Source organism: Ixodes scapularis, unplaced genomic scaffold (assembly GCF_016920785.2).
Source record: "Ixodes scapularis isolate PalLabHiFi unplaced genomic scaffold, ASM1692078v2 PGA_scaffold4__175_contigs__length_147842914, whole genome shotgun sequence".
In the NCBI taxonomy this organism is placed as follows: Eukaryota; Metazoa; Arthropoda; class Arachnida; order Ixodida; family Ixodidae; genus Ixodes; species Ixodes scapularis.
This window is the reverse complement of record NW_024609879.1, coordinates 26,119,477-26,145,282: the sequence shown is the minus strand read 5'-3', so window position 1 is coordinate 26,145,282 and position 25,806 is coordinate 26,119,477. Positions and strand designations below refer to the sequence as shown.

The window sequence follows — 25,806 nt, the reverse complement described above, 5'->3', positions numbered from 1 at the left end:
TCCGAAAAGCAAGTATTTGCACAAAAGCTTTGGAAAACACCTGGTCTAGTGCCTTTTTTGTCAACCCAGGCTTTCTGAGTTAATTGGCGGGGTGAGGGGGGCACTGTGGAAGTGTATAGACAAAGGGCAGGTTGGAATTTACTCTGCATTTTAATCTTAAATATTTTGACTCTTGGATTTTTGGTTCGACTTTGTTTAGCCTTAAGGCTGAGCCACATGTAAGCGATTTCGCAAGTGACGAAACGAGCGACGGCGACAGCGACGAGACGCGGAGATTTCTCACTGTCGCTCGTCGCGGGGCTTGGTTTCTGAATTTCTAGAAAACGTCGTTCATCGCCTTGGTCACTTGCTCCCGTTGCTTTCATGCGGTTTGGCTTGTCACGTGATTGACCGAGCGACAGCGAAGGGGTCACCGTCGCTTGTCTCGTCGCTTGCCAAACAGCTTACATGTGGTTTATACTTTATACATTTCTCAGGTGTAAAGTGACTCCAACAATAAGGATGCAAAATGCACATCGAAAAAGCTCTTTTCTCTTGAAATGATCCGAATATTTGTATTGTTCACCTCGCATACCTGCACATTTTTATCTTGTTTTTGAAAACGGTTCCCGCAGTTCAATATGACGCTGTTTAAAAAGTCACTCGTTCCTTCAGGTCTGCCTCAATGATATGTTCTTGGGCCGCTGCCACTAACCGTATATATTGGTAACATGGGTCAAAGATGTTTAGCGGATATCAAAATTTAAAGTTTTTTTTTCCAATTGTGCTGCCGGTGGTGTGTTCGAAAGTACGAGAGAAGCATTAGGTGTCCGGAATATTGCTTAGATAAAAAGCCTCTTTTCTATTTTATTGCCTAGCTCGAAGTTCACGCGACAGCTCAACCTGCGATAGCTCGGCGCTGCGCAGCTCGAAATATTTTTGTAGGCACAGTGAGCCCAGTGCATTCTACAGCCTGTGTGACTCTGACACCAAAGCGAAGAAACGTCCTAGTCGGCTCATAGTTTTCAAAAAAATAATAGCTCCGAAAACACAAAATAGAAGAAGAAGAAGTGAGCAAACACAAGGTGCCTTGTGTTTGTTCACTTCGTCTTCGCCCCCTTCTGTGTTTTAAGTTATATTACTTTTTTGAAAACCATGACGCGGTTGGCTCTACTACAACGGAAATACATCTTCAGAGATATAGACATGAGATGCTCAGAAGAAAATATATGATCGTTTACAGAAGTTGACAAACTGGTGGGACGAATGCCAAACGGAAATCAACAAAAATATTTGTGTATATGATAACACAACGCGAAACAAAGTAGCAGCACCGTTAACCTATACTGCTGGAAAAGGCCGTCAAAACATTGACAGGAGTACAAATACCTATAGTATGGGACGATTCGAGAAGATAGGGCGAGGAAAAGAAATGTGGGAGAGGAGGAAATGGACGCAACGCTGACGAGGGGAGGAGAAAACTCCTTCCCCTTACCAGCGTTGCGTTCGGTTCCTTCTCGCCCCCCACCCTTTCCCCCGCCCTACGTTCCTAACCTCCAATATACCACAGGCGTCTTTTGTTAGTCAAAGCTGAAGTGGAATTTACGCATCAAAGATGTGTAAATTCCAGTTCAGATTCCAATAAATCGCTAAAACAAAATTTGGACACGTAGACGGAAGTTGGATTTTCCAGACCAGTGCATAAATTAACACCAAGTAAGTAACTGATATTACCAAATATTGAATATAGAAGCCCAGTTTAAATCTATTCACGCAACAAAATATTTACGAAATAGAACGCACACAAAGTAGAGCTGCCCGATTTATCTTTAATCGCTGTCAATCCACAGACTTCGTCTCCGTAATAAAGTCTGATGCGAACCTTCTGCACATAAGTGCCAGTATAATGTTGAGCACAATAGAGATAAATTTCTACAAGGTTATTACTTTATTGACATTCAAAAGTATGTTGCATATAAAAACTTCAACAACCCAACTAAACAAAATATAATACTTTTTTTTCACCGTATCGCTTTAATACTGACTTGATTAAAATATTGGTTTGATATGTCGACCAATCGAACTGGGTAACCACGAATGCTGTAAATAGCCAAATGTGTGCGGCTTTTTATAACTTTTTTTACACTTAGTTGTGCATGTTCTTTCTAAAAATGCCTACAAACCTGCTTTGATCTCACGTCTTCCAGTGTGGTAATATATATATAAAAAATAAGTCTGATTGGTATATTCCACGCTTGCTTTCTGAGCTATGCCTGGACTAGCCATTCCTGCACTAGAATAAATTAAATGTTGAATATCTTCGTAAAACATGAGCTCACATATATATGCGTGGGTCCCCTACCTGTACTTTCGTGCAGTCATCCTCCCTCCAAAAAAAGCGGCGCGATCATTCACCAACGAACTTCTTCAAAGTAGATAAAACTGAATTTAGTTAAGCACTTACAAACCTGAAGTTTTGTGCTTAATCTCAAACAGGCGATTTTGTTTTTCGACAGGTGAAAATAATCGAATGCCATATTTTCTCTAAACGTGCTACACTATTAAAAAAATAAATTATTTATGTCGCTGAAGCACTCAGCTCTCCTGCGCAAAATGGAGACTCTATTATTTAGACGTTGCGGTGACATGCGAGACGCATCTAAAGAAAAATAAATTGATTTCATATCTTACATTATTTCGCTAGATAAAAAAATATAATAATATTTTAATATTATTCTTATTTAGGTGTCCAAAAACAACCAAGATGGTCTTCACTTTCGAACCATCTTCAACAGGCAATAGAGAAAAAAAAAACATTAAAAAAGAAGGGACTTTTACCAAGCAACAAATGAAACAAATAAAGAGGCAGATAAGTGCTCATTCAATCTGCTGCGGGACAATGTAGTTAATAACGAAATGTCCAGGGGAGGTTAACCGGTGGTTTTATACATTGGCAGGATCCGAGGAAGTGGTGAAGTTTTACACCACGAGTGAACATAAGAACAAACAAAATGTCTCGTTGCACGTAAAGGAACATAAAGATTAACTTTCCCCAGAGGCTGCGCAATATAATTGCCCCAATCATACGTTTATGCAGAAATAAAAAGTCACGAACAGTTCTTCTGGGATACAAAAGTGGAAGTGGAATTTTTTTTTATATATATTAACAGTTATAAAGCGGTGCTAAAAGAATCTATCATATACAATGCGAATAACATTTTTTGAAGATTTTCTATGCTCACTGACTGCACTTGATATATCAAGTTTCATGTGACAGACGTAAATTAACGCAATGACCTTAATAAATAATTGAAATACACATAAAGGGGCGCAGTTTCATGAATCCTTCGTAAATCGAGATACTATTCATAGCATTTTATAGGCATTGCAGCGATAGAACATATTTGGTTTCTAAAAGTTTAACCACTATGAACACAAACGCCAATAAAATTTTATAATTGACACCTGCTCTATTGGCCTTCCTCGTCACGATTATATGTAAAATAAACAACAGTATGCCACTGGCAAAAAGGTAATACCTTTGTTGTTTGGGGGTTGAGAGACAGTTGATTTAGCTTACACCACTAGTGAATTAAACACCATTTTGTAGTATATTACAGTCTAAAATAGTGCGAAGGCTCATGAACAACGTAATATCAGCAACAAAAAGTAGCAGTTTATAATAACTTACAGAATGCATTATACTACTAATAAATATCCAAATCAAGAGGGGCCGATTATTTATCCCTGTGCAACAGCCGATGTCGAACGAAATAAGTCGAAGAGACTGCCAGCGACTCCAACGGTGTTCGAAATTTTAGGACGTAATAACAATTCAGGACCGACTCTTTCATACACTTTTCGACATATCAAAATATATGTATATACCTCTTCTCTGTTTAAAATAGGCGCAGCATAATCTGAAAAAGTACACACGACGTCATCCTGTGTATTCCGGTACTCTTTTTGGCTAATTCGAAACAAGCCGGAATTTTATCTTGTCTGGACTAGTATTGGCCGCCCGAACAAAAAGAGAAAAGAGAAGGGTCAGGAGCGTTTATTTCGCATTTTAAGAACGTCACGTTTGTTATATATTTTACTTCGAATATCAAAGACTCGTGGACAAACGAAGTTAGAATACTTCGACCTCTCGGCGCTGCGACCCACCTTTTTTTTTTTTTTTTGTATAAATGTCTGCAAGGCAAAATTGAATTTCCTGATCTAATGTTATCTTTTAACATTCATGTTTCGAGATGAGCTTTTCGAAGCTCTGTGACGTTTGATGAGAATCAAGGTATCCAAACTAGCCTCATATCTCGCATTCAAGTCTTCTATAACAACCGTGCTGTAGCAGAGTGTGATATTGTTGACCTCTGTTTTATTGCGTTTAAATCGTTTTTTACTAATACCTAATACACAAGTTGTGCATTATTACCGCGGCTTCAGCTGTTCACGATTACATAACATAAACAAATTATTAAATGAATGAAATTAATTATTATCGGTCTCTTTCGGTGACACACATTGAAACCTGTTTTTCTTATGTACAGGCTGGAGTCCGCTAGTGAAACGACTGCCTTAAAATGCTTTCGCAATTCAGACTTACAGTTAAATGCTCGAGACACACAATGTCATTCAATTGGACGCACAGAGGAAAACACATAAGTGAAGTGATATATTTTGTAAATCTTGAATATACTTAAAACAACAAAATCTACATGAAGGGACATTTTCTGCCTCATTTATGTGGTGGTTAGCACGTCAAATATATATTAATTTAAGTGGGTCGACCTACTCTATTATACTGGAGGCTATAATTGTTTTAAATCTAGCGCTTAGCAGTGCGAAGAATATTTTTAACCAGTATTACCATGTTTTTAGCCAGTTTTGTTGAGTGTGTGTTAACTTCCTAATCTGGGTTGCATAACGCAAATGGGTAAACAAGACCTTATCATGCACTTGTCGGTGCGGTCATAATCATTTAGTAAACTAGATATCTAAATTGCTTTCGCTACGTACCTAAAATAACAGTCGCTTAATACTTAACATGAAGCTTCATGCCAACGTACTAGAGTTGCTGTCCTTAACGACATAAGCGAGTCTTAACAGACTTGTAGTATGCGTATGTGAGTCCTAGACACGCGAAAAGTGAAAATATAGTTGCTCGAGAACTCAAAGAAAGATAGTTCGGTGGCGTCGCCTTATGGTCCTTCTCTGCTACGGTACATCCAGAACTTGCTCAAAATGGTTGTGATCTTCTCAACAATAGTTAAAAAAAAAAAGATATCGGACGGAGTGTTTCAGAAGTCCAGTTGAATCTAGAAATCATAAGACGCTTTTGGTCACGATATGTCGTCAATTGTTTCAGTCAAAGCTAGACGTAAGGTGAGTACGTTGTAAGTCTTTCAACTACCCCAAGTACTCAAAATACCATATTAGTGCAGATATGGTAATATTTTATGCACGCATAATTCAGTAAGTGTTTGATTATTTTTGTCACTTGAAAGTGACCTAACCAATAAAATGTCAAATTGCAAAAAAAAAAGCATGATAAACACATTTATATTTTAAGACATGCACCCCAAGATATCTGAAGCACATGTGTTAAGGTTATACGCACGGATATTAAGATACATAAATGAATTGATTCAGCCCATTACCAACGTAGTCATGTCCACGGTCGGCTGGTGCATCCACTTCAAAAATCTTGTGTGCGATAGACCCGTCTTCAGATCGAGCCATAAGGTGAAGAGGAAGTATCCTCAGAGTGTCGCTGATGACACCACTCTGGAAAGCAAGATTAGGCAAATGTATTTTGTGTTTAGTTTTGCTTCATAAAACGTCTAAAATAATGCAAATTTGTAAAAAAAGAACACAAAAACAATACATTATGATTAACAAAAATAAATGTAAGTGTTTTTCTTCGAAGGTGGTAACATTTTAGCGATAATCATGAGGGTACCAATAGTTCAAAGAATAAAACATCTAGGACGGGGATGGAAACAGGACTTCTTTCAGAATCCTGTTTCTGTCCCGGTCCTAGATGTTTTATCTTTTCAAGTATTCGTTACTATTCACCAACACGCTCGTTTTCAATCATTCATTAGGGTGTTACGTTGATGCTTGCCCGGCGATTGGCGTTCCAGACGCACTGAAATACCATTTACTCTGCAAGCTTAAAGCGGACTTTTTCATCTACTTAGTGAGTTCAAAAATTAAAAAAAATAGGCAAAATATACCTATCAAGCGAGTTTCATTTACTTCGTTGAAGCAGAAATATCTAAAATAAATAATTAATGGCGAATAGTACCCAACAATATTGAAAAAAGATTAGGCTTTATTTAAATATTTATTCTACATTGCTGCACTCGTTTGAAAGACCCATAAATAGTGAAAAATACAAAATGGTAACTTACATAACATATGTTGTCTATCGCACATAAAAGAGGCAGGCGATAGATCGGTGTTCAAACACGCACTTCCTTCTAAGCGCGCGCAGGTACATTCGTTAGCAGAGTTTTCTCTTCGAGCAACATACGTACGGCATTCTCGAATTTGAACTAGGCGCTAGAGAAAAAATGGGGCCGGGAAGTACATTTAAACAATCTATAAACTGAACAAGCCATGATTACCTATCGATATTTATACAAACATTATTAGCAGTCTTCACTAGCCGGTGATGTACAATCCACTGAAAGATATAGCTTTCCGGGTTCCTTTCTGCGGTTAGATGTAGAATCCATGACGAACCACCCATCGCCGTGTTTTTCTAGTCTTAGACTTGAAGAACTGTCAATAACACAATAGTTCTAAAAAACAACGGCTACTCCAAGCGTTTCATCAACAGTATCCACAAGAAGCTACGCCACCTCATATGTGCAAGCTCCCGGCTCATTCCAGCCGTGTCTGCCTGTCGTTCGTGATGTACGTCAGGGAGACCATCGGATGTGTCCTTTGCAAACATAGGACCGCGGTGACTCACGAGCCGGTTTCCACCCATCCGTCACCGACTCCATCCCCCCAAAGAAGAGATAGGTAAAGGTGATGTCTCAAGGCCCCGTCTACCGCATCCCATAGGAGGACTGCCCTGCTATCCTACATGGAGGAAACCAGATATTTCCCTGAACCGCCAGAAATACGATGTGAAAAAATCTACGTTCAAGGTAAGTGCCCTCGCCGAACACGAATCGGAATCAGGTCACTGCTAGTCCTTTGACATACGCGAAATCCCCTGCAATGGGCGGCACTGGCGCAAACGTCTACACCTAGAATCCTTCTTCTTCCAGACAACAAAAGAAAACATTAACAGATCTTCGGGAACTCTCTTAGGACTCTGCCACATCATAAAAAAACCAGCACTCAGCCAACCTACATCAGCAGCACTTTTTCTCTCCACCTGACGGTCACCCGTGAGCAAGAGACCGTTACGTTCCAAAAACTTCGGAAATTTTCTTTTTCTTAAAACTGTGCTGAAAGTTTTTATTCGTCGTCAACGTACTTCGTTATAGCAGCAAAGCTTGGACTAAGAACACATATCTTCGCACGCTAACGGAAGCACTACTGGTTATGTATATATATATATGTATACCTCTTGAAATGCAACTCACATTTAAGAGTGGTGGATATTTAAAAAAACAAAAAGGAAGGATATGAACTCGTTAGTACATAACTTTGTGATAATGATGCGACTCTGTTCTCCTGCCCAACATATACTAAGGTTCATAAACAAAGAAATCTGTTTTTTTAAGGTAAGAACAATGGACGCAGCGGAGGACAGAGAAGATAAATTTTTTCAATAGGTGAGACACTAATTGTGTTAAGTTCGGCAATCTCCTGGATTGATTTGGTACTTCCGGAGGTCTTCAAACACACTCGTGTGCTATGAAGATCACGTAATAGAATACGAGTAAACTTGAAAGAAAAAACCAGTGGACACGAGTAGTCGGTATTCTTTTGGTAGATTTTCGAAAATTGCTGATGTTCAACAACAAACATAACAGAACAACAAAACATATAAACAAGTTAATTTCGGAGTATGTATATGACGAGTAAAAGCTGGATAAATAGATCGTGTAATTAAAGGCGCCACGAGTGGGAGAAAGGTGTGCATGCGAACTGTTGTCACCTGTTAATCCAGGTCAACAAACAAATTTAAGTGACGCAGAAAGGATTGGATCAACAAAAACTTCACAAGTATACTTGCTAAAGTAGAGTGGAAGCCGTATGATCGAACGCCTTTTTATCATTGAACGCCATTTCAACAAATGCGTTTTCGTCGAAAGCTGTTTCATCGAAGCACTGCCGTCGAACATTGCCCAGTTGAGCAATCGGAATCCTGGATATAGGAAATAGTTTTTTCTTATCACCGGGAAAATAGCAGTGTTGTAATAATGATTATAATTTATAAACGTCTTTCCGGAGTGAGAACGGCAGGGCGTGTGTTTCGTACGCCCTAACTCCTGCACGCGCTCCACACCTTCCGCCGTGCTTTGGCTGCGCGCGCTAGATGGGCACCAGATGCTGAAGCGTTGTCGCAGGTTGAAAGGTTGCGTTGGAGTTGGTTGAACTGAAGCCTCTCCTGTTGCCCTTAACTTGTCAGTGGCTATGATAATAGGAAACTTTATTGTGTGCTTTTTTAGTTTCAATATTCATTATGTAGTCATTGACGACTTCTGCTGTTGATGTGGCCAATAAATACGGAAGCACATAGTCGCCTGTCTATAAAACCGTGATCATCAGGTGCAATGACGAACGTATGCAACTTCAAGGGGGTTTCACCGTCGTCAAAGAAAGGTATCCTGCTACAACGACAGTGCGTCCTAGAAGCAGATAACTGTCTTTATGTCGCATAACATAAAGTTTATCTCCTTTTTGCTCATGTTTTGTAATCGGCAGAATCGTGAACGAGCCGGGGTCTTGACCTCTATCCTTAGAAAAAACTGTTTTTCCTTGAATTGAATGGAAGCAAAAGTAAACGTACTATTACAAACTTAAAATGCGGAGTGGAAAAAATCCGTACCCTATGTTTGGGAAATGCCTTTCAGACGTAAACAAATGGGGGACGAAGGGAGAACAAGGAGTACAGAGTAGAACAACCGCAAATCATATCAGAAAACAGTAAGTGGCATATCCGCTCAAGAATTGGTGAAGGAGCGACCTGGGTAGTAGTTTTAATTTCGGAGATTCGACCAGTGTCATTGCAATTTCAGAAACCAGTGTAAAATGTCTAGAAATACAGTAAAGCTCCAGCATGCAATGAAGCGAAATGCAATGAAACACAGTCAAGCGATTTGTTGAAACGACGTTCAGTCAAAGTTCGAGAAGATGTCCACTTATTCGATGAGTTGGCGTTCGATGAAATGTCCGGTACCAGCTATATATGTTGATCGCCAGTGTACAAATTTTGTCTGCATACTTTGGCAATTGATAATACGTGATTGTGCTAATTCACTCATATCAACGACATAAATATTAATAATGCCAAGTGTGATAAAGAGGCCAACACACATTACCGAGTCAGCCTCTGATCGTTCGACGTCCGAACATTCTAGTCCGAATCTTTGAGATATCGAGTGTGATAGATAAAAAGCACAGCGTGGTCTTGCCGACTCACTCACGCGCTCTCGCGCTAGTGAGATGTCACGCCCATGCCCCGACGCTAGCTACTTTCTGGACGCCTGTTTTTTCATTTGTTAACGGAAGAAGCTCGCCGATTGATTATTTATTTTTCCTGTTACAGTTGTCGATTTTTTTTTCATATATGACCTTCCTGGTGGAGGTGCGAGGAACGAAGACATCCATTGATGAAACAACCAAGAAATAAGTTGACGAACCCAGATATGTTTCCCTAAAGCCAGCCGACCGAGAACCCTGCAGCTACATTCCCCGTCGTTTTCCTTTCAGTCGTACCTCGCACACCGACGCTCTTCCGCGACGAAGTTCACGAACGCATTTACGACTGGCTACGGCAGTACGGATGGCTGGCACAGACTGATTAATGGACACCAGATCAAAGCGTCCAAAACATTACTTCTCACTGGATTTACTTCTAAGATCAAGAAGCGTCAGTCACCCCCTGGGAACGTGCAAACAGCAGTTACGCCACTGCTTTGCAAGCCAGTAGCGTCAGAATTCCGTCAAAAAGCTACTTCAGATGAGAATTCGAGAACCGAATGAAAGCGTTTCTAGTTTCGTCGAAGGCGTCCTCCCACTATTCAACCGCGCGTATCCTCAAGAGCCAGGAGCGAAGAAGCTCAACATTCTCCTGCGAGGAGTAAACGAAAGCATCTTCGGGGCCTCGCGCGAAACTCACCTGAGATCGTCGAGGCATTCGTGACAGAGCCACACAGATCCAGCGGGCCCTCCAAGTGCGAGCTACCTACTACCAGCGACTGCCCAACGACCCTGCACCCGTGTGGCCTATAGCCTTGACGCCGGAACTGGCCTCCTCCCGGACATTGAAGAGATGATCCGCGTCGTCATCAGGGAGGAGCTCAGAAGATTGCCACTCGCTGCAAATAGCCCGGCTTCCCTCTTCATCGCTTAAGTAGTATGAAAGGAAGTCTAGCGAGCCGTTCAACCGAATACTCAGATCAGCGCAGTAACAGCACATGAAGAAACGCCGCCAGTGACGTACGCCGCAATCGACAGGAGGCCACCAGTAGTGCCGCGTCAGTACTCGGCGCCGCCTCGACGGGACACCCCGACGGAACACAACGTTCGACGCCTGCACGACCGGGCCCTTTACCCTCGCCCCGAACCACCTGCACCGAGAGAGACCGACATGTGGCAAACAGCCGACCGTCAGCCGCTATGCTGCCACTGCAGGGAAATCGACCACATCTGCCGCCATTGCCCCTACCGACAAGTAAGGCTGCGCGGCTTTCGCTCGAAGGACACACGCCCACGCTACGCTGAGAGACTGCGGGAAATCGACGAGTACCTTTGGTGACTTCAGTCTCCCCGTCTGCCCCTCGCGGCGGGTCCCGGTGGCCATCACCAGGACGTCCAGCGTCGCCAATGCACAGGCCCCACCGCGAAAACCTCTCGCCCCTCGCCTCTCATCTGGGAAACTAAGCGCGGCAACCCGTGCAGGTGTGGCCGAAGACCAGCGACGCAACGAATCTCCACGAACGTTGAAGGGTGCCTATTCTAAAAACGCTAGGCAAAGTAACAACGATTCTGGAAAGATGCCAAACGATTTCAACGTCATCTTCAGTGGTCACGAAACATTGGTCATTGTGGAGCTCAACCTGGACTACTCCATTTTGCGTGGAAAGCTCTCACGCTGCCCAGGGAAATTTGCAATGCCGTGGGTTGGCCCGCAAATTTGAACCGCCAGAGGATACCTGATCACGCCCATCGGAAGGTGTACCGCGCCAGTCGAAATCTACGATGAGATGTGCCTCGTGAAATTCATTGTTCTATAAGACTGTGCAAGATATGTCATACTCGGGATGGACTTTATGCGTTAATACGGAGCAGTCATCGACCTAGTTCGAACCGTTTGACGCTACGAGAGCCTGTCCTGGCTCCGAAGGAAGCCAGAACGACGCCAGCCTCTGTCTCAATTATCACCGACGACATGGACCTGACGACGCGTTCAAGTGTTTTCGTACCCGTCGTGACCGACACAACTACCTGCGCCGAAGTTTATATCGAAGGCAACGTTCACTTGCTTCTAGGTAGAGGAACGGCCGCTGCAAGTGGCGTAACAGAAGTTACAGAACCACAGAATGGATGCAATGTGATCCACGTTACAAACTTCCAAGAGAATACGCAGCATCTCACTAAAGGAGCCTCTTTAGGTCATGTTGAGGAACTCCGCGAAATCGCCGATGTCATCGCCTTTAATGTAGAAACATTGCCATCTCGCCAGGACACCCAGCCGCTATCGCAACTCAACATTAGCCCGGAGCTCCCCTATCTCGTATCGCTAACGGCTGAGAGACCTTCTTGCCTACTTTAGTGACTGCTAGCCAAGTCGTCGAAGCCGTGCCAAACAGAGCTTGCGAGGCATCGCATCGTTACCAACAATGACACGCTCCCCGTTAATCAACCGCCGTACCGGGTCTCGCTCAAAAATTGAAGTCATACAGTAGAGTTAAGGAATTTCTAAACGACACCGTTATCCAGGCTTCAAGCAGTCCGTGGCATCGTCAGTTATACTGGTTAAGAAGAAAGACGGATCGCATAAGTTGTGCGTGGACTACCGTCAGCTCAACGCAGTGAAGAGGAAGGACGACTGCCCGATTCCCCGCATCGACGACACACTCGAACGGCTGTGCCACTCACGGTACGGTTCGTCGATGACCCTTTACCCTGAGAAGACTGGCGCCGTAAAAGCGTATTCACCCCCATCAGACAAAAAGGCAGTAAAGAGACTTCTTGGACCTGTTCTATACTGCTGACACTTTGTGCGGGATTTCGCAAAAATGTCTTCGCCGCTGACTTACCTCGTGAAGGACGCCGTGTACCTCGAATGGGGCGAAAAACGACAGGCATTTTAGGAGCTAAAGTGAAGACTCTAGTCGCCCGCGATCCTCTGCGACTTGCATCAGTCAGTGAAAACACAAGTTCACACGCTCGGAAGCAAAACAGGACTCGGAGCGTTACTTCTTCGACAGCAAGAGGGAGCCGAGCGAGTGATCGCCTGCACTAGCCGCACGCTGTTGAAGGCGGAGCGAAATTACTTCACGACTGAGAAGGAATGTCACGTCGTTACCTGGGAAATAACGAAACTCTGCCAGTGCTTGTACTAGTGCACGTTCCGAGTGGTCACAGACCGCCACTCGTTGTGTTCACTCGCCAACATTAAATACTCACTAGGACGCCTCGTTCAATGGAAAATACGGCTGCAGGATTTTGAGGTGACCATAGTCTAAGAAGTCAGAGGACAGCACCGTTCGAGTTAGCTCCCACCGGCTCCAACGTCGACGATGACGAGATATTTCTGGGAGCAGTAAACGCCAATGAAATTTTAAAACTTCAGTGACACGATCTTCTACTGGGCGCTCTGATCAAGCAATTCAGAGTACGAGATTGTACAGTTCCCAGTATCTTATAAAAGGCATTGCTAATCTTACCCACTCTACAGGGCGTGCTCTGCAAAAAGAACTTCGGAGACAGACACTCGACGTGGTTCTTGGTGATTCCTTCAGGTGCTTGAGAGTATAGGCCTTCCAAGCCTGTCAAGACAAGCCGACGTCCAGACACCTCGGTTACAGCGGGACTCTTGATTGAATTCGCAAATAGTGCTGCTGGCATAAGCTTTCGAATAAAGTTCTCCTGCACACAAGATTGTATCTTGAGTGCCAACGCCGCAAAAAACGTGTAACAAACTCATCAGGACCCCTGTGAACGAATACGCCGCCTATTGCTCCTTTTCAGCAGATCGGAATGAACATACTAGGACCTTTCCCAGCGTCGGCGTCATGGAACCGCTCCATAATTGTACCCATAGATTACCTGACACGGTATGCCGAGAAAAAAACCTTTGCCTTTGGCACTGCTGCAAAGGCCGGCAACTGTTTCGTAGAATATGTCGTTCTCCGGCGCTGAACCCTCAAAGTCCAGATAACTAACCGAGGGTCAGCGTTCATGGTCCAGCTGACTCAGCAGATTCTTCGGCTGAGCCACACTATCCATCGTCGAGCTACTGTACAATCCGCACATCAAAGGACTGAGACAACGGCTGCACAAGACCATCGCCGAAATCATCTCGATGTAGGGGGACCTAGAGCGCAACATATGGGACGAGGTTTGACCCTACGTCACGTTCGCCTACAACACGGCGGTTCAAGAAACCACCCGAGTGACCCCATTTCAGCTGGTGCAAGGTACAAAGGTGACGACGAAGCTCGACGCGATGCTGCTCCATTGCCCCGCAGATGGCATCATTAACGACGCCCAGGTGTCACCCAGCGGGCGGAAGAGGTGCGCCTTCAGATTCAGACCCAGTAACATCTGGACGCCGCCGGGTACAGCCTTCGTCGTCGCGTCGCCCACTTCGAGCCCGGAGACAGGGTGTGTGTGTGGACGCCCTTTCGCTGGCCGCGGCCTCAGCGAGAAATCGTTATAACGGTACTTTAGATCCTACAAGGTTATTCACCGCCTTGGCGACTTGAATTATGAGGTTATTCCCAGCAGAAACTGACCATCAGGATGCCGGGAGTAACCACGCGAAGTAGTGCACGTGTTGCCTCCTCTTCTACTACCTTCTGTTGTGTTATCTTTCTGCCCCAGTCTCAGGTTTACAATCATATTCAACTTACACCAGCTCGCCTGCACTCTGACTATTTTTTAGTGCACGCCGTTCGCCTCAAGCTATAATATGCACGACAGGACTGTGGAGTCCTCTTGGTTCAGAAGGCCCCGTACCTTACCATCTACTGTCATTTGATGTAGCCATGTGTTGATTTTTTTTTTAAAGTTGAATCGGGATGACGCGCTCGTTTTATGGGAGAGTAATGCCACGTGAATAGCCGGAAAGTCATTCCATAATTTTAAAATATTCGGGTTTACGCTTACCCCAAATGTTCGACGCTCGAAGATTCTAAGTCGAGGTACCAGAAGTAATTGATAGGGAGGCGAACACGACCTTGCCAAGTTAGTCGCCCGAGTGTTCGACGCTTGAGCATTCTAGGCTGAATGTTCTAGGCAGTGATTGTAATGATAAGCATCCCAGCGTGGGGGTTGCCGACTGTTTATCGCACTCTCGCGGTAGCGAGCTGTCACGTCGAGGCCCCTACGCTCAGTTCTGCTTTCTCAATGCTCGACCTTTCTTCTTGTTTCGGGAAACATTCTTCAGTGAAAGCTTCATTTTCAGTTTTATATTTACCTACTATTTTCCATCCGCGAGAATAAAGTTATGTTAGAAAGTAAAAAATGAAAGCCCTGTAATGCCGAATTAGAGTGCAGCTCTTGAGGAGAAGGAGGGAAGGGTATGAGGGTCACGTGTTCTGGGGGGTCACGTGACCTGGGGGTATGGTCATGTGACCTTGGGGGGTCATGTGACTCGCCTGAGGTCACGTGACCTTGGTGGAATAACGCGGCCTCGGGGGCGGGGGGTCACGTGACCCCTCCCCCGAAGTCACGTGACCCCTTTACAAGTTGACGTGGGAGTCAAGTGACATCGGGGGGTCACGTGGCCTGGAAGTGTCACGTTACCTCGGGGTGTCACGTGACCTCGGCGGCCACGTGACCCCCTGAGGTCACGTGGCCGCGCCTTAGAGCACAGCTCTTAGACGGCCGTTTCCAGCTTGAGCGGCGTCGCCGTCGGCGTAACCGTGCGGTGCATTATGGGTAAATTTCCCCGCTAAATCTAGCGGAAAGATTTCCCAGCTAGATTTAGCGGAAAAATTGCCCCGCTAAATCTAGTTTAAAAATTTCCCCGCTAAATCTAGCGGTAAAATTTCCACGCTAAATAAACCTAGCGGGAAAAGTTTCCCGCTAAATTCAGCGGAAAAATTTACCCGCTAAATCTAACAAAAAAATGTCCCCACTGAATCTAGGAAAAAAATTCCTCCGCTAAATCTAGCGGAAAAATTTCCCCAATAAATCTAGTGAAAAATGGGAAAAATTTCCCCGCTATATCTATCAAAAAATTTACCCGCTAAATCTAACGGTAAAATGTCCCCACTAAATCTACCGGGAAATTTCCCCGCTAAATCTAGCGCAAAAACTTCCCCGCTAGATCTAGCGAAAAAATTACCCCGCTAAATCTAGCAGAAAAATTTCCCCGCTAAATCTAACGAACGAATGTCCCCACTGAATCTAGCGAAAAAATTCCTCCGCTAAATCTACCGGAAAAATTTCCCCGCTAAATCTAGCGGAAAAGCGGAAAAATATCCCCGCTAAATCTAGCGGAAAAATTTCCCCGCTAAATCTAACCGTAAAACTTCCCCGCTAAATCTAGCGGAAAAACTTCCCCTCTAAATCTAGCGGAAAAATTACCCCGCTAAATGTAGCGGAAAAATTCACCCGCTAAATCTAGCGGAAAAATGCCCCCGCTAAATCTAACGGAAGAATTTTCCCGCTAAGTCTAGCAGAAAAATTTCCCCGCTAAATCTAGCTGAAACATTTCCCTGCTAAATTTAGCGAAGAATTCCCCGCTAAATCTAGCGGAAAAATTTTCGCTGAATCTCGTGGAAAAATTTCCCCATTGCGTTTAGCGGAAACGTTTCCCCTCTAAATCTAGCGGAAAATTTTCTCTGGAGTGTCAGGTGAACTGGGGAGTCACGTGGCCCCCCGCCGAGGTCACGTGATCCCCAGAGAAATTTTTAGCGGGGAAATTTAGCGAGGAATTGTTTCCGCTAAATCTAGCGGGGAAAATTTTCCGCTAGATTTAGCGGGGAAAGTTACCCATAATGCACCGCGCGGTTACGCCTACGGCGACGCGAACGACGACGCCGCTCAAGCCGGAAACGGGCGCCTAAGAGCTGCGCTCTAAAGGTCGCATTTCAATATAAAAGTTATGTTACATTTTGATAACGATGAAAAACACATGACTCTCCTGAATTCCATGGAAAATATTGAATGTGTTATTGATGATACGTAAAAGCACTTTTGCCAATATATTTCGCTCTAACTGTTTAGAGCGAAATATATAATATACACAACCACTTAATCAACCTTAAGAAAATAGATAAGGGATACAGACGGCAACTAAAAGAATTATTACCAGACGTTAAACATAGCATATATTTTAAAACCAAGTATTTTTAATGACTGTTGTTAATAGATTTCAAGGATATCTAAGCACTTCTTATGAGTTGTGAATGCGAAAACATGAATGTCATTCTTCCGCGTCCTTAGCTCGTCTGCGCTATACTAGCGTGGACGGCCAGGTGCCGCTACTGCCGAGGTTGCGGCCACCGGCGACATAGATGCCTCAGGCGTCGCCATGTTCCGCGGCGCCGAGAGAAGCAAAAGAGGCTGCAGCTTCCCGCCACCCCCCCCCCCCCCCCCCCCCCCTGCCCCGGCAACACCTGACACGAGCGGTCGAGCGCGCGCTGTCGTGAAGCGACCGCCAATGGCTACCTAGGAGCCGTTTCGGTCAGCCAATGGGAGAAGGGGCATTTCTTTCATGCTCTTTCGTGGTTACATACGGCGCCGGCTTCGTTTCATAGGATAGTTAACGCTTTCGCATCAAAAACTAAATTTTAGTTCAATAGGTAAATTTAATTTCAGACTTCGAAGTTTTATTTGGTATTGATAGCACACAAATCTGGTGGTTTCAAAAATCATTCGCTTGACAGTGTTCAATCGAATGACCGCATGTTACCAGGCTTCGGTACATGCATGATTTCGCTATGTTTAGATTTGGATGTATCCTGAGCACTACCAATTGTCAGTGGTAGAACTTTTCGATAAAAACACAGTTCTCTTTATCCCACACAACCGGTAAGTTGAGAATATATGAGTTTGAGTTTTGAGCAGGGCATGTGAAATATCTTTAGTATTAGATGTGACCAATTTTATAAAGAAGACTGCTTGTTCAAAGTTGTGCACCATTGAAATCTCTCTTGGAAGTATCTTACCACTTCCACAGCTCCATTCTCCTCCTTCACCTCAACCGCCGCCATTTTCTCTTTGTCATGGTACAGGTTACGTTCCATATATTTTCCGTTCATCTGAAAAACACCCAACGTGATCTGAATGATCTATGACCAATTTTTCAGAAACGTTATATTGTAAACAATTAAATTTTTATAAAGACCTATTTTTCGCGAATTTTACGAATTGCTTACGATTCGCGAAACATAGGTCCCGCGAAAAATTCCAGTAAAATGTAAACACATTGGAATCTATATTCAGATCCCACCGCGTCGCGAAAATTAGAACCCGCGAATTATTTATTTTTGCTCTTTTACCGTGTCACTCTCAGGCACTTACTAATTCTACGCCGGAGTGCAAACACCCTCAGGTGTTTCGCGGGCAGAAAAATGAAAAGGAGATCTTTTCATCCGTCATTTCGCTGACAAGCGCGCCTACTATCAAACAACGAAGTCGACGGCAGGGATGTTACACTGGCATACTATACTTCGTTTCAGCTTCGGTCCTAGCGCGGCCGGTGTTATGAGCCGAAGGGCCAATCAAACACCGCAAAACACGCAGCGTCATGGCGTGCTCTTTGCGCTTGATAAGACTAGCCGGCGGAGGAGCACGCACAGAGAGACGGCGGATACCGGCTGGTCCTATCAACTGCAGAGAGCACGCCATGACTTCGTGCCTCTTTCGCTGTTTGATTGGCCCTTCGGCTCATAACATCGGCCGCGCTCGGACCGAAGCTGAAACGAAGTATAGTCGAATATTGTAGAACACCAAACAGTTTTTGGTGGCGCCAAGTATAGTCATTGAAGATTGAACTGTTAGATGGAATGTGGTTTTAAAAAAAAGCATAGTTTATGTCACAATGGACAAATTAATATAATACAAAGCAAAATATTTATTCGATTACATTTTGTAACAGTAAATATTGAAGAAACAAATGTCTCAAAAGTTTGTTAGGCAAAAGTAAATTACGCATTACTTCTCGTGATTTTCTTTCTTTTCTTAAAAATCTGAGTTGTCACCTAAAAATGCCAATTTTTATGTCAATAAACGCGAAAGTTTTTTTTATCATTTAATAACATCATGTCAAATAAGAAACACCAATCTATTGTTAAGTATGTGAAGTGTGCCTTCCCTAAAGTTTATCAGCACGTGTCACGGATCGGGAATCGCATAATGGAAGCTGAAGAACGGGGCATATGTTGATTATGTGTTTTCCCGTATGAACGTACCATTGTTTTTAAAGAGTCGTATGTTCATACCTGACGTAACGTTTTATAGCGCTTGCATCTTATACTAAAATGAAGCATGTAACTTTTTTAAGAAAATGACATCCCACTGATACAATGATAAATAATAAGCTCTCCACGCGAACATAAATTACATAACTGCGCTAGCACCTTCCGACAAAAAACGCGTTTGAGGTTATAAAATAAAATGTATGGTGTAAAATCCAAGCAAAATAATATTTTGAAACCAAGAAGACAATCCTCTCAATGTATATGGTTGCACATTCCCGCGGACAAGCAATGAACTTAAGTATTCTCAAGTTGCACAACACGCACCAAAAAACCCACAGAGCGCTGTCGGTCCTCATAGTTCGGCCTAATGTACGCATTTTAAGATTGCACGGTTGAAGTTTGAACAAAATGCTTTTTCGCAAACAATTTAACGCCTACGAAGTTCCTTCTGATATGCACAGCGGGCCGTAATTCATCTAAAATATGTCATAAGGAAAAAACGGTTAAGTGCAGGTGAGCTGGTGTAAGTTATACATGATGATTGAAACTGTGTTTCAAGCAACAGTCTCAGTTTTCAATCATCATGTATGCCATAAGAGGCGTTTTTTTTTATCGTGGTATGCGACGCACCCCGAATTATAAATTATTTAGTAAATGCATGTAGCAATTTGTCATTTATGATAATGATTTAAGCGGGACGTTTTGATTAAAATGCTTTATTTTGCAAAACCATGCCTATTCCCGAAATTAGCTGGCACCTGTAATCTATGCGAATAGAATTTTTGACAAGTGCACCGAGGATTAAAATAAAACTGGAATGATAAACTTAGGGATGGACAGAACAGCACATCTTTCGACTTTCAATACAAATAGGTTTCTGTGTTGGAAGTCGAAAGATGTGCGGTCATGTTCGTCCCTATGTCTATTCTTTCAGTTTTATTTAATTTCACTGACGCGATCCCGTCAAAATAAATACCCCGAGAACTTACTGCCCGATGTACAAGTCCTTTAAATAAAGAATAATGGTGGTCACTATATCACGCATTGCCGGATGATCAGTTTCTAACCAAATATAGCATAAGCATATGAGATTATATGTAAAACTTCTGAATTTACTGTAAACTGACAAAAATATACGACTAGTGTTTCGGTTTACAATCAAGCAATGGGGCTCATTTCTCGTAGGTGATGCCATCTATACCTATGTATTTGCCGGGTTTTTCTGGCCGCTATTGTTTTGCTGCAGAGTTCCGAAAATCGCATCGAACTTTGGAATCAAAGGTCTGTAAGCCTTGAAACTTTTTTCATCTTTTCTTGAAATCTGGCGCTACATTTGGACAAAGACCGGGCGCTCATAGTTCCAGTGTTTATTTTTGGAGTGAGAGAGAACGGTTTTCGTTTGCATTGAGAAAACCGGTTTTAGCTTCCTCAGTACGTTTTTGATTTGTGAGTACCTCTAGGAGTCAGTTGCATATGTCGCCTCTGCTTAGTTTCACCTCATTTGTAATACATAATAAATGTGGCCGCGATGTTCTTCTATATTTGAAATAAGTAAGCATTATTGTAGCTAGGTAGTTTTTGCATATTGTTTAAATTCCGAACGCTGTTTGAACTTCCGTGGCAGTTGATAGAGAACACAAATTATACAGTACAGAAATAACTGACACTACCGATTGTTTACAGCAGTGGTTCTCAAATGGGGGTCTTCGGACCTTTTTGGGGTCCGCGAAGCCCTGCCTCAGCAGTTAAGCTCGGCACTAAAAGTTTTATCTCTTCTGAGATTGAGATGAAACGTTCCAATTTTCGGGTGAGTTTTCTCGTCCGTATGTCAATCAGAAAATTCTACTTCATACTAACCCTTAGTTATATTCATTTAATAAATCATTACCATAATTAACCTATTCCTTTCCCTTCCCCTCGCCACGAACAGGGTACTCCATCGTCTCTACCGATCCACAAGGGGTCCGCGAAACATCGTTGGTTGGGAACCACTAGATTACAGCAATGAGCTTTACTGGTGGCCTAGAGGGTTTTTGCTGTGAGGACTAACACATTTGACCGGCCTTGCAAAATTCGAATTCCAAACTTACAAACCTAAATTGGGCACGCGAACGCAGTTTCGGTTGGAGATTTACGTTCATTAGTTAAGGTCTGAGATAGGGAAATATTACAAATAAAACACTCGGAGCCCGTGCATTTTCCTTCTCCCATTCACGCCCATTTGTCATCTGCAGACTGGTTTATGAGCTCGCATTCGAATGGCTTGCGAAGCGCGAAAACGCTAAAAACCAGGAGCAGAGCTGGCATTGGAGCAAAATAATTGGGGCAATAATAATTTGAACAAAATATATGAGCAACGACCACCTGGGATTATGCTCCTAGACCACCGTGCAGAAGACGAAAATCTAGTGCAGGGCATCGTAAATTCACGACCGCCGTTTTTGCTATTTGTTTATTGTTTTAGCACATCTGCTTTCAGCTCTAAAAAAAATACACATTGCACTTCTTAGGAAACTACGTTCGCGTACCCCGATTCAGGTTTGTACACATTTGGAATTTTAATTTTGCGAGGAGTGCAAACTGTCTATAAGGAAACAGCTTGAAACTGAACACTTAAAGACCAAATGTGTTAGTGCTTAATGACGCAATATCTAAAAAAAAAAATCTACGGGAAGTACTTGCGTACTCGGGTATCGAAAAAGACTTCCGTACGTATTTTTTTAATTAACTGCTTTCTTGGTCTCCAAATAAATCTAGTGACACGCGTTCCTTCTATTTAGACAAACGGTGCATTAATCAAGATTACGGGTGTCTTGTCAAAGATAACCCTGATTCTGAATCATTCACTGTATGTCACACAACACAAACTTAGGTGCATCAAGTATTTTTCTCATCGCTTAGAGCTGATGTACACGAACATTAAAGTTAGATTAATATGGTTTATGACATGCATTCAATGCTGCTTTCTGAACTACAGTTCATGAGGGGAATGTGGACACTATTCTAATTGCTATTGAGATATTTAACCCTGATAGTGCAGTCCTATGTTTCAAACTTTTATATTTAGCTGGTCTTTAAGGACTCTGCAGCCAATAGATGTGAAAGTTGATGTAAAAATAAACATGATAATATTTCCCCCGATTCTGAGCATTCTGGTGCCAAAACTCAAGAAAGTGCCCAAATTGGACCTCACTGCCTGGTTATTCAGTCGTTCACCTGTATCTTTCGGCCTCAATCACCGAACAGAGACTAGAGTTAAGCTTCATTACTTGCGGTTTTGTATTCATCTGGCTGATTTGGCCTATGCATGTTACATTATTGCTCCTAAGGCAAACCAGTGAAAAGTCCATTTGTGGCTTTCCTCCGGTTAGTGAGGGCCAATGCAAAGTACCCAAGCCCTGTCTGGCCTCTTGGAGCAAAACACTATTTGGCCCAATTCATGCCCTTTGAGATGCCAAACTTGACTCAAGCTAACATTTTCCTTCCGCGGTGTTTGGGGGAGCGGAACGGATTGGACAAAAGGATGTCATAAAACAAATTTAGGAGGGAATTTGCAACAAATATTTTAGAGCTATATTTACTACTCAAAACGAATATGCCGTAAGCGCCAGCGGGATCTCAAAGTTAATTATTACACTTCGTTTGAAGTGCAACGAAAGAACGAATATCAATAAAAAAACATTTAGAGATCATAGGAAGCTTCAGAAAGACCGCAAGCACCACGTGATAGACCTATGCGCAGGCCAGAAATTGACGGTGGCGGTGCGCCGCAGTGTACCCTTCCGGTGGCGGCGTGGACAGAGGCGTTCAGCCGGCACTCCACACTCAAAGTGTGGCGGCGACGCCGGGGTTCCCGTGATTTCACCGGCGGCGCTGAACGGCTCCGGCGTAAAGCAGGGGACAAACATAAGCGGTGAAAACGGACACCAGCATCTATGGCCACAGGTGCTGGCGTCTCTACGTCACTGTAACGTGCGCACCTCGCGGCGCGGTGCCACTCCGATCTGGTCGGCCGGATGTTAGCGCGTGGTGCGCCTAGCCGCGAGCGCCGGCGAAGCAAATATGGCGACCGTTTGTTTGATCGGTTCGTTTGGGGTTTGGTGCTGTGTGCGTCGCAAACTTTCTTGTGAGAACAATCTAGTCGCCTGCGAAGTTATTTGCACTCCCAGGGGTGACACGGAAGGTCTCGTGAGATCACCATCTCAACTAGCAACAGACGAATCTTCACGAACGACAACGACGGGGCCGAGAAGCGGCGGTATGACTCCGGGTGAGTTTGAACATGGTTAAAATTGCGCACAAATAGAAAGGTACAAAGAAGAGGGAAGAGAGAAGAGACAAGTGCAAACTCACAACTCGATGTATTGAAGGAAGAAAAAAGAACAGCCCTCGGTATCAACTCGAGCCGAGGCCACACTCGCACGGGGGCACCCGAGCACGCGGAGGACACACACCATCAACCACACTCGAACGACTGTAGAAAGGCTATTTCCTTGTCGGTTAAAGCCACAGAAGGATGGCTGACACAACGCTCGCCTAAGCGGAGTATCCTAAAGGCTTCAAAAATTTCGCGAGTGTGTTTTTCGGTGAATCTGCCAATTATCGAGGTTTTTTGTAAAAAAGGTGTACACTTACACGCTTGACAATGCAGAGGTAGGTGACCCCCCCACTGTTCAATTTAGAGAAAGATTGTGCTCCCTTAACCGGTCATTGATACACCGTCCCGTCTGTCCTACGTAGGATCTGCCACAGGAAAGGGGAATGCTATAAACCACTCTGGTTGAACAGGGCACGTAAGGGCGGACGTGTTTTGTGCCGCACCTGTGTTTTGTAATATTTTCTATTTTTGCTCGAACTTTAGAACAAATTTGACCCATTTTTTTGGGGTGCCGACATCACTAAGGGGACTCCGTACCTATCGGCTACCTGTTTGAGATTGTGAGATATTCTGTGTATATACGGAACCACCACCACTTTTTTTTTGTCGATATCACGTGCAGCTTTTTCGCATCCTTTTACTTTTTTTATCAGAGTTCCTACCACTTCGGTTAGCACCTGCGCTGGAAAGCCAGACGCTGTAAGCCTCTCAATTTGAGTATTAAAACTGCTTTTGATGGTGTGGAGGCATGACTTCTTTAGGGCTGAAGTAAGGCAGGAAAGAGCTATGCCTCTCTTTGCGACTTTTGAGTGCGAGGACGTATAGTGCAGTAGACCTTTTTTAGAACGGGGTGAAAATGACCAGCACAGGTGGTTTGTTTGCAAAGATAGAGAAAGGTCTAGAAATTGCAACACACCTTCCTTAGGAGTTTCACAGGTAAAAATAAGTCCTGAACCGCACTTGTGGAATATGTCCATGATGCTACTAATTACATTATTGTCCAATGTCTTTTGGTACACTAGCAGAAAATCGTATACATACCTAAACACGTGAAGAACTGGCATAGACGCTATGGCCGTCTTAATGGAGCGGTCGACCCCCGCAAGAAAAATATCACTTAGGACCGGTGCAACGCAAGAGCCTATACAGACTCCCGACTTTTGCAAGAATACCCCGTTTTGCCACCCAATGAATGTCGAATTAAGATAGAAATGTAGCAGCTCAAGAAAACTTTTTATAGGTACACCACTTGAGTTACGGAACGAGAGCTCACCGTGGGACTCAATACAGGACTTAACAGAGGCAAGTAGATGTTCGTGGGGAAGCGAGTAAAAAAGATCTTGAACGTCCACGCTGAAAACACTGTGACTGGACAGTTCATCAGTTCATTTGACCTTAGTACTTCAACGACGGCTTCCGAATTGCAGACTCTAAAGGGATCCGTAATCTTCACACCCGAAAGGTGCTTTTGAAGATAGGCCGACATCTGCCGTTGCCATGACCCTTTTTCGGTGACAATTGCTCGGAAAGGGCAGGCTTCCTTGTGTGTTTTGGCACTAAAGAAGACTTCAAGGTGTAGCCCTTCAGCTTTTTTGATGTTGCTTGCTAACTGGTTCAACGTGAAACGTTGACAAAGGGAGAGTGCCTGGCTCTTGGCCTTCTTCAGGACTATTTGCACTGGCCGGAAGTTCTTCTGAACCGCTGCGCATGCTTTTTCATTATACATGCCTTCGGGCAGTATCACAAAAGAGCTTTCTTTGTCGCTTCCAAGACACGCTGCTCGTTGTCAACCAAAAAGTTAACAACTTGTCTAGGATCTTGGGCATGAACTCCCCTTTAGCCAGATAGAGCGTCAACACATTCGGAAACACATCTTGATCTAACCTCTTCACTGGTTCTGTAGGCAACCTTCCTTGCCAAAGTAAGAAGCTCCGGTGGTCGCAGGTTCGGTTGAAAGCAAAACTTGGGACCCAGACCCAAGGTTGTTTCTAGGTTCTGGGGAACCGCTACATTTCCGAGGTTGGTAAATCGTCCTGCAGCTGACACAGATCTTTTCTTTTTTGGGAGGTTATGCCGAATTCTTTGCCACAAAAACTCGATTACGTCAGCCAATGTCCTATTCATTTTCGAAAAGGAACGCCGTTGCCTCTCCAAATTGCCCTCGCGTGCACCACAGGCGACCCATAGGCAGTCTTTGAAGAATCGGGCCTGGCGCCAATACTCAGATCTTAAGATTCTGCAAATCCTTCTTGTGTGACCAACGGATGGTGCAAGGAAGCCACTCAGTCCTAGAAGTTCAACAGGACAAGTACCTTGTTTGATGTGCCAGGATGCGGTTCGGGCGCTGCACACACATTGGGCGGCAGGGTTGACGAGAATGATAGGGTCTGTGTAGGGTAGATTATAGTAGACAGAGGAAGAGCCCGATGCACAAGAAATAAACCGTAGTAAAGTGGTTAGTTGGGCGAGTTGGTAATGATTGAACATGGTTAAAATTGCGCACAAATAGAAAGGTACAGAGAAGAGGGAAGAGAGAAGAGACAAACGCAAACTCACAACTCGATGTGTTGAAGGAAGAAAAAAGAACAGCCCTCGGTATCAGCTCGAGCCGAGGCCACACTCGCATAGGGGCACCCGAGTTTGGTTTGGAGCTGG

General features: G+C 43.9%; 1 protein-coding gene across 1 annotated transcript in view; it reads right to left on the bottom strand.

Moving 5' to 3' along the window:
* Positions 1–25,806, bottom strand: part of LOC115309410 (venom metalloproteinase antarease-like TtrivMP_A) — a 102,043-nt gene that overhangs the window by 62,180 nt on the left and 14,057 nt on the right. Inside the window, exons 3-4 of the mRNA XM_029967664.2 lie at positions 17,520–17,612; positions 5,640–5,766 (exon numbers count right to left, since the gene is read on the bottom strand). Of these exons, the coding sequence (XP_029823524.2) occupies positions 5,640–5,766; positions 17,520–17,612 (220 nt within the window). The remainder of the gene's footprint in view (positions 1–5,639; positions 5,767–17,519; positions 17,613–25,806) is intronic.